The 10000-nt window shown below is 40.0% G+C and overlaps 2 protein-coding genes across 2 annotated transcripts in view; one reads left to right on the forward strand and one right to left on the reverse strand.

The window, feature by feature from the left end:
* The window catches only part of LOC106815985 (1-acyl-sn-glycerol-3-phosphate acyltransferase gamma-like), a gene marked incomplete in the record, with an annotated part of 24359 nt that extends 18807 nt beyond the window's left edge, over positions 1 to 5552 (reverse strand). Inside the window, 1 exon segment of the mRNA XM_014820520.1 lies at positions 5368 to 5552.
* Positions 4650 to 10000, forward strand: part of LOC106815983 — a 13918-nt gene continuing 8567 nt past the window's right edge. Inside the window, exons 1-2 of the mRNA XM_014820517.1 lie at positions 4650 to 4685; positions 6417 to 6584. Coding sequence (XP_014676003.1) covers positions 4650 to 4685; positions 6417 to 6584 — 204 coding nt within the window. The remainder of the gene's footprint in view (positions 4686 to 6416; positions 6585 to 10000) is intronic.

Here is a 10000-nt window from a genome sequence, read left to right on the forward strand (position 1 = left end):
TAAGAATATTTGTCGGAGATTTTTATACAAATTAGTCAAATATATTTTTGATGAAGTGACAAATGTTTATTACATATAAATACAGGAAATGGATTAAGTTAAATCCTTCCCGCGCCTTCATACGTGTAGCGTATAGCTACATGGCGCATAGGGCGGTGCCCAGGGCTCGAATTAACCGACGGCACCGACAGCAATTGCCCGTCGTGCCCCTATCAATCGCCGTACTGCACTGAAAATCCAACCCGACCGACGGCAGTCACCTGCCTGTCCTTTTGTGTAATTGCCGTCGGTGCCCTTTAATCTACTGCCCTAGTTTCGTTTTTAGTCAAATCAACATAACACCTGTGCGCGTGCGTGCGTACTTGCAATGATGAAGCTAAAACCGATAGTCGCCAGGAGGGAATAATAACAGCATCGGATAATTATTCGCTCCTGATAGCGGGCATGTAAAATTTCTATGTTACTGTACTTCATTAGCAGAGGTGCATACAGGGTCGGTGTTACGGTGTAAGCTTACATGGGGGCATATTAATTGTTTTGTACATTAAAAGCAAGACGATGTTGATGTACTAAATTTGTTATGAGTTTTCCTTTATTTTACAAAAGTGCCTTGTGCCTTCTAAATATTGAGAGTTGCCTTGGTGCCTTTATATTTTAGCAGAAAATTCAGGCGATTTACTCACATGCCCCTAAAAAAAGATTGCCTTGCCCTTCTTCGTCGCTTTAATTCGAGCCCTGGCGGGTTGCCTATCTCCGTTTCAGCGTAACCCTGACGCCTGCAGCTTGCTTTCACAGTAAATGCTACAGAGGGGGTTAGTCCACTGGTAGTTGGATAAGCATGCGACGTTAATTGGCCACACTCTATCTCTATTTGCTGAAATGCAAGCAGGAGAATCTGTGTGTACCTTTTTTCAAGTCTTGGTATGACCCGGCCGGAGCGTTGAAACCCCCGACTTCCACATACGAGGAAGCACTCAACCACTTGAAGCAATGCAGCGGTCACAGGAATTCAATTAATGATGATAATAATAATGAATGTAATAGTATAAGATCTTTTAACTCACGTGTTGACTTGATGTCAATATCGTTAACAAATATAGCCTAGATGGAACTATTGAGTATAGTATACACTAAGTCATAGGGTTCAACGTAGAGTGTGCAGTTTTGATACTCCCCCTACATAAGTACGTACGTATACCTCCACTATAATGTATAGTAGTAGGTGGCCACCAAAGTATAATGGCAGTGTATCATTTAAGGTGTTTTTATTTGCATGGCAACGACTTGATGTTTATCTTTGTGTTCTGAGAGAAAAGCAAATGAACACCAATTAACACAGGACGTTTAATTCACGGTAATCGGTTTCCATGAAAACCCTCGTAATTTGCCATATATCGCATGTTACGATTGTTATATCAACATGAGCATTCCTTGACGGTTCCTGAGCGAGCTTATACTTAAGGATACATGAATGATTGTATAATGCTGGGACTGAAGCAGGTGTCTCTGATGCAGTTGATGCCTCAGTGACGCTCGTTAGATATGTTGTTTGAGTAGCTTAATCAAATTTGATGGTTGTGGTGATACCTACATGTCGCCATCAACCCTAAAGCAGGTCTCATGAGATAACTAAGGCTCTGTAAGGAAACTAATTTACAAAACACAACTTTAGGCGACAGCTAAACATTTCTATTGCTTATGCCGTACATTTCTCTGATTGATTGACAATATGATAATAGAGTTGTCAAGATAATAACACCCAATAAAATAGCTATGAGTGTGGCGTCCATAGTGCAAGAATTTCTTTATTTATGTTGTATTGAATTATTGCATGAATATGTATCACGTATAAATACTATCTAAAATAGTTCAGTAAAGCTAGGCATGTTGGTTTGGATGATAAACCGATAGTTTAATGATTTCCATGTTTTGTAAAGGGGGCTTGGCCTAATGTTTAATTGGGTTTGTGAGTACAAGCTCTGATTAAAAGTATCAGGAGAGAGATAAGATGAGGTACTAAGGGCCTCTGACATGTAAGCCACCCCTAGCTTGCAGTCGTCAAATTGTGTGAATGCGTGACATTACGATCCAAAGTCTACAAAATAAAGTCGATTCGGTGAATTTCAGTGCGCACTGGTTCCAATGACAATCGCTATACATAACTGGAATTGTCATTAGTAAGTGTTAGTTGAAAACTACGACTGAAGTAAATTGATTATATAATCGATCCTACGTGAATCAAGTTTAATTAACTCGATGAGAATCTTAACTATCGTTTTGATCTTTTTCAGCAAATTGTTTCGCGTCCAGTTGGCGTTGTGCCGTGGCCGAAGGTTGGTTGGAGTATGCTCAGCCCATTATAGCTACTATCATGGGGTTCACGCCTCAGTCAGACATTGTTTCTTCCACAACTGTTTTAGTGTTTGGTATAAATGCATCTGATCATGAGACATAAAAAAAGTAAGATTGACTAGAGGTATTAGAGTGTGTTTAGTAGTAGTCAACATTTCACATGCTTAAATTAGATGTGTTTCCAGAATGAAAAATAGATAGCATTTGTTTATCATTTTCATTGCGGGTATAGTGTTAACATTGGCCCAGAGGCTGGTTTAGTGTATTGCATACCATTGTAGTTGTTACTTATATATACATATTTACATATGTGTATCTTTAGTAAGCAGATATAGTATCTATGAATAGCAAAGTTATACACTATGTACTTGTTTTCATAGTGATACATTTTTTTGCAGGTACGGTGTCGATTATTTAGTGGATTAATAGTGATACCCTCCTGTCAGCTATGTTGCCTGCTGTTGGTAAATGGCCCATTTCCAAGAAGTAGTGTATAGGTAATCAAGTCAAAAACTCTCACTATTCAACACTAGGAGATACGTAAGTAAAAGATGCTTGAATTATCGTTATATTGTCTTTTGCAAGGAGTACTATACTAAATAACAATACGAAAAAGAATTAAATGACCTGTATTTGCGCATTGTCAAGTCTGTATATTGATCAGGCACTCATGGAATACACAAATTAGTCCTTTACTTGATAGCTGGTTTTATTCCGGAGAAATGTCTGCTAATAGGCCGTATTTCCCTGCATTGACACGAGCGAATCAAAATTCTCTGCCGCCACACAGAAAATTTGTCCAAAACTACTGCCGCTGAAGAAAATCAATGTTTGTCATCTACAACATGCCCTTATTATGCACACAGAATAGTTAGAATAGTACAAATTGGCACCATTTTTCAAAAATGTCGGGAAAATTTCACAGATCCCCCTAGCTCGGGCGACACCTGCAGGTGTTCGCTTTGCTAGACTTCGTAAACGCGGCAATACAGCAAAAGAAAAATAGTTTACTACACTCACAAGACCTGTTTTGGCCAGGCAGGAAACAACTGCATAGGTGTAACTGTACCCTAAAATCATAACTGCTCATATGCTAGCAGTGAGTTGTGGGTCACTGTACGTGTCGATGATAATCGTTCCGCACGCACTGGGAAGTCCAAATACTTCACAAGTCGACCGTAGGATTATTCGTAACTAGTTTCGATCGAGCGTTTTCCACGAGTTTGAGGTTTGTGTGGCGAAGTTACACAGTCGGAACACGCATACGGTTGAAGCAGCGGACTGCAAAAGTCTCCTTCTATTACAGTATACTAGTGCTGTCCATGGCAGATGGTGGGCTGATGCCGATATCACACTTGTGTTACAATGAAGCTGATGCAAAATACTACGGCACGGAACATGTGCATCGTCATCTGAACCATTCCTATTGAGAATTGATGTAGTTGATGCGTTGGATGCTGGTGTGAGGCGCTGCAAACACTAGGGTGTCAGTGCCCTTATTTTAGTCTTCAGTGGGCATAAGATATAGATGCGTCCGTGTTTACGTCTTGCCAAGTGGCATAAGTATAGCATGCTCGATGTTAGTCTTACAGTCGCATAAGTATAGCAGTGCTCCATGTTAGTTCTTCATGTGGCGAATAAGTTATAGCATGCCTCGAATGATAGTCTTAAGCTGGCATAAGTATAGCATGCCTCATATCAGTGAGCAATCTTCAGTGGCATAAGTATAGCATGTCCCGTGTTAGTCTTCAGTGGATAATATTAGCATGCCTCCATGTAGTCGTCGTGGCATAAGTATACGATGTTCGATGTATTTCAGATGGATAAGTTAAGCAATGCTCCATGTTAGTTCTTCAGATGGAGGATTAACGTATAGCATGCTCCATTCTAGTCTTCAGTGGTAAGTTATAGCATGGCTCCATGTTAGTCTTCAGTGGCCATAAACTATAGCATGCTCCGTGTTATCTTCAGTGGATAAGATATAGATGCTCATGTTAGTCTTTCAGTGGACAATAAGCTATAGCATGTCCATGGTTAGTCTTCAGTGGCATAAGTATAGGCATGCTCCGGTAGCTCTTCCATTTCCGATTACGTAAACCGCAAAAAAAAACAGAATGATCGTTGATGAAATTTTATCAGTGACGCAAATATTTTTGCTATTTTTTGTTCTTGTAAGTAAGAGCTCAAGATTTATGGCAAAAGATACTAATATTTCCTATCATTGGCTGGGCCTGGGGCTTTCTCAGAAGTGATATTCCTAGGAGGAACTGGAAAGACAAGTCCGCCATCATGAAGCAATGGACAACCTTGCTGATTTTCCCCTGCCAGTCTGGGTGAGCACATGTGTGTGTTTGTGTAATCAATTGACAGGTGCTGACTGAGGAGTAATAATGTTAAAAATGATGATAATTATTATAATAATAATAAAAGTTCTATAAAAATGCCATTAAAAGGATTTTTAGCTCATCATGACATAGTTCAGAGGACAGCTTGTAGATCGCATGATCGTCCGTCCGTCCGTCCGTCGTACGAGCGTCGCTCGAGCGTCGTCCGTCCGTTCAACACAGTCTGGCACAAATTCTAACGCTCGACGATTAAGTCACGATATTCGAGGATTGGTGGGGGGTAATCGAAAACGGTTGGGATGTCAAGCTGGAGGTAGAGGTCAAGAGCGTCAAAGGTTCAAGAGTGTAAAAAAGGACATATAAACATTTGTCACTTCATCAAAAATATATTTGACTAATTTGTATAAAAATCTCCGACAAATATTCTTAATAAATCCTTCATTCAGGAATGTTAACCTGGAGCAGTGCATTCATGCTAAGCCTAAAGTAAAGTGAAAACGCAAATCAGTCTGTACATGTACTGTTAATAGTGTTATTGGAATATTGCATGCTCAGTTTCGACGCACGTGACTTAGTACCGTACGGGCGTACCTAAAACAGTAAAAGTAAACACGGTTAGGGGGCCTAGGTCTAGCACATGTAAATTTACGACATCTTTTTTAATACAAACCTACTACTGATTATGCCACACGTCCATGATGTCTTATTTCTTAACGATTCCTTTAGCAGCTGGTTAAATTAGTAGAAAATAATAATTAGGCATAGCCACAGCGAAAGCGATTCACGTACTAGAACGATTGAATTTTGTGATTATAGGCGTGATTGAACTTTGTGATTTCACTCTAACATGTGAGGTGTCTGTTCACTTGTTTTTAACAAATGCGCATCGCTCATCTCGTATCCATAGCAACACACAGATAGCGTTTCAGAGAGATGGCTGATGATAAAGGTACGTGTGTGGCCCAACGTGGTAAAAATAACCTCATAACAATTAATAATACAATTGGGATAATAATAAATATTTACAGTGATGATGTTAATTAAGCACTAGGCCTACAGCCACTACTCACTAGACTAGTAATACTAATAGTACCTTCCGCGATGGGTACATATGTCATGATATGTAGCTCCAAGAAACGGTCGGTAGGCTATTGCTAGGGTTAGAATTAGACCGAATAATTCTGTCCCATTATCATAATGGCCATATAACAATATAACCTTTTTTATATTTTGGTGAGGGTTATTATATTGGGACAGAACGGCCGGGGTTCATTGAAATTTCGTGAGATCGCATGCAAAATGCATGCGCTGAGAATGCGGCCCGTACGCCGGTATTGGCGCGAAAAAAAACCTTTTGATACCAACATTGTTGAAATTAGGCTACTATTCAAAAAATGGGATACCAGTCTTTGGGGGAGATACCAGATTTCAATACCTGGTATCCTGAATGGATACCATAATAAAAATCTAATTTCGACCCCTGCCGTACCTCGCCTACTCCACTAACGAGTCTAGGGAGTCGCCTACGCCTACTCCCTAACCCTAACCCTAGCCCTAACCCTAACCATATCAAATAGTTACCAGGGTACGTTCTGGCAGTACCCTGGGGGACATAGGCCCTATGAGCGGTACTAGGTATAGTATGCTGTAGCTGGTAGAATAAAAAAAAAAAAATGAGACACTTGTGTCCTCGTGATACTGTATTCTATAATTTCGTAGTCAGTAGACTTCTCCACAGATATTCCGCCACTGGAGGATGTGCCTGCTGTAGCTGATTGGTTGTCTACAAGGACAAGGTCATTGAATATAAAGAAAGGCGACAGAGACAAGGTGGACACGACTACTAATAAATATGATGCACAGTCGCAGACGGCGTCTGCTGCAAAGGTGATAACAAAGGAAAAGGGGGGAGAGAGAGAGGAAGAAAGGGGGAGTGAAAGACAGGCAGGCAGGCAGGCAGGCAGGCAGGCAGACAAACATACATGCAGAGATGCAGTGAGGGGGAGAGAGAGAGAGCGACAGAGAGAGAGAGAGAGAGAGAGAGAGAGAGAGAGAGAGAGCGAGAGCGAGAGCGAGAGAGATGAGAGAGAGAGAGAGACGGAGAGAGAGAGAGGAGAAGAGAGAGAGGCAGAGCGAGAGGACGAGCTAGAGGATGAGCGAGAGGAAGAGAGAGGAAGGAGAGAGAAGAGGAGCAGAGAGAGAGAGAGAGACATGAGAGGAAGCAGGACGAGACCAGAACAGACAGAGACAAGACCTTAGATCAGAGACGAGAAGAGACGAGACAGCAGAGACAAGAGACAGAGACAGGAGACCAGAGACAGAGAGCAGAGACACGAGACAGAGACAGAGGCAGAGACTAGAGGACAGAGACAGAGAGCAGAGACAGAGAGAGAGAGAGAGAGAGAGAGAGAGAGAGAGAGAGAGAGGAGAGAGATGAGAGAGAGAGAGCGATAGATACGAGGAGTACGAGAGAGAGAGAGAGAGGAGAGAGAGAGAGAGAGAGACGAAGAAAGAGGAGAGGAGGAGAAGGACAGTACGGGTTTAGAGGAGAAGAACACACATGAGAAAGAGGGGAAACTTAGAAAACTGAAGTCAAGTGAGAGAGGGGGGGAGGGGAAGGGAGTAAAAGATATTTAGCGATTAGGTCTGAAAAAATTTTCTCTGTTTCAATGACGCTGGTTTTAGAAGCAAATGCCATCAAGTTTCCAAGAAAGAAGTGTGAGAAGACACATTTGGTGGTTTGCCCAAAGTTTCCTCCCACTCCAAGAAGCAAACTCGAACTAATAAGCATCAAATGCCTAAATGCTCAAACTCCTTGTGCAAGAAATCGACCCATTCTACATACAGAAGTTCATGGAGCATTAAAGGATGACACAGCCACGCATCCAGGCAATGGTATTTATAAAGTGTACACAAGTCATCTCATCTGGTAATAAAATTGACCTTTGTTGTTTCCTGTATCGTGAGGCTTGAAGCCATTATAAAACATCACGTTAGTTCTACGAGATCGAGATATGTAACGTTTCCTAAAAGCAAGTTCTTACTATATCCATGATGCTTAATATGTATATCCATTGATATATGATCTAGTGACGAGAGAGATAGATATATAGCAATGTTTAAATTACAGCATGATGACAGATAATTTGCTGTCACGGATAGAGGAAGAACCTTGTTTGGCAAAGAAAATGAAAGATCCAAGGATTTTCGAATTGCCATGCACAAGTTCCAAACTAATCCAGAAGCAGGCAATGGCACAATAATGCCAATGATAAGGTGCAGCAACTTTTTCAACAGTTTTCTGCCTTACATTGGTACAGAATCGATTTACGTAGTTTCTACAGATCTATAGTACTCACCGGTAATAATGTTGCATCAGTATTTTTCGTTTTTTTTGGCTTTTTCATGAGAATGCATTTTCCCTTAATCAAAGTTAGTAGTATTTTAGAGCACATGGTAAATAAGTAGTTAATTACTAGCAAATGAGTAATGGATTTTTCCTTTGTAATTCTGTTTCAGTAACTGTGTCTTTCTTATTACAAATCAATTTGTTCTGTATTTTATGCAAACTCGGGGCGCATACCTCACTGAATAACTAGTGGTTTTTGAAGGGACCAAAGTATTGCTGATCAACACTGACTACTAAAATTGGTCAGTTATTTGTTTCGATTTTATCAGAAAAATGAATTGACTAAGGGGTTTAAGCCTCTTTTAGTTATGGTAAGAAACTGCAATGGCTACTGATTAATCACACCGTTTATTTGACGTTCTATCATTTCCCCCACAGGCGATCATTTTCCAATGGTTAGCGAGAGAAAAGATCTTCAGAATATATTCAACATCTCAGATACAAGGGTGCGGACAATGTTTGTGGAATCGTTCCCATGACCCATGAGGCCCAGCGCCGAAGAGCAGGAACAAATGAAACTGTATATGGCAATGGAAGACGGTTGCAGAAGTACTGGCGCGATCCGCAGAATCGGCAAGCTGTTTGAAATCCTTCGCTCTTCAGGTCACAAGATCTTTAGAAGGTGCGTTCTAAAATGGATCGATATGCATTCGATATCGTGTACACATAGTGTATGTCATGTATCGTATACAAATTCACGATAAGCAGCCTTTCCTAGATTGATACTGCTCACTATAACGTTAGACTCACACAATACTGGCGTGCAATGTAATTAAATTCAGGCCAATATGTGGTGTCCCTGGTTTGTAGAATAATACAGATGAATTTTATTTTCAGGGTCTTGCAAGCATCACCGCCGCCTATTCAAAGAAACTTCACAGATTGATTGAGGTGGGATTAATTTAATGTGTCGTCCCTGATAAGAGTGATGCTCATGCTATTGCTTAGTAGCGTGGCAATACTGAAGTGTACGGTGTACATTATACACATGCATGTTTGGTAAATGGGTGGCTAAAGCTCTGAAAGCTTGTAAAAACAAAGCTTGTTTACATCTGTAATGCGTGGCTTAGCATGGTTTATTTATGTGGCAAAAATATATTTACCTGTCACTAACCAGTCACGACAAATGCAAGCCAATAATGGTCAATGTGTGTAGATGGCCAATAGATCACCCTAATCATATTTTACTATATGAATAATGCATATTATGGAACAGTGTTTGCTGGACTACTCCCTAGTTTGAAAAAAACTGCCAGCAAAATTTTTTGTTATTGAGCATTATATGTTATTGTTAATCTGGAAGAATCACATCCAACAGCAATCGTAATTATATATATCTAGTATGATGATAACGTGCATATTTTTTTCATTCGTTGTATATCTTATACAGAATGTATAAAAATTGTTTTTTTGTAAATAATGTTTATAATGATAGTGATAACTAGTTCTCAAGGTCCGCGGTAATATGTGTATGGTAATTGATATCAAGGTTAAAAAAACATCTATCTTTATTAGTTTATGATTAAATCAATGCATACACTGTTTGTCATATATATGTTTAAGACAAAGTCCAAATTGCTATATCGATATCTTATAGCTCAGTGGTTCATGTGTAAAAAGCACACCAGCTCGCCGTCTTATGTTTAAATGTAAAGACTCCACAACTCCAATAATGATATATCTCTTAGGCCAAAACAAAATATAGGTGTGGTTAGGTTTCCCTGACCGACCCTATTATTCCCAGCGACCCTAAACATTTTATTGTCAATTTTTTCTTTGAAGTCAAAAAAAAAAAAATTTAATTGGACAGTTCGCTGCTTCAAAAGGCACAACGCACATCTTCAGACATGGTCGTAAATAAAATATTTCAAGAAAATAAAATGTTTTCCCTACC

Source organism: Priapulus caudatus, unplaced genomic scaffold (genome assembly GCF_000485595.1).
Source record: "Priapulus caudatus unplaced genomic scaffold, Priapulus_caudatus-5.0.1 Scaffold1253, whole genome shotgun sequence".
In the NCBI taxonomy this organism is placed as follows: Eukaryota; Metazoa; Priapulida; class Priapulimorpha; order Priapulimorphida; family Priapulidae; genus Priapulus; species Priapulus caudatus.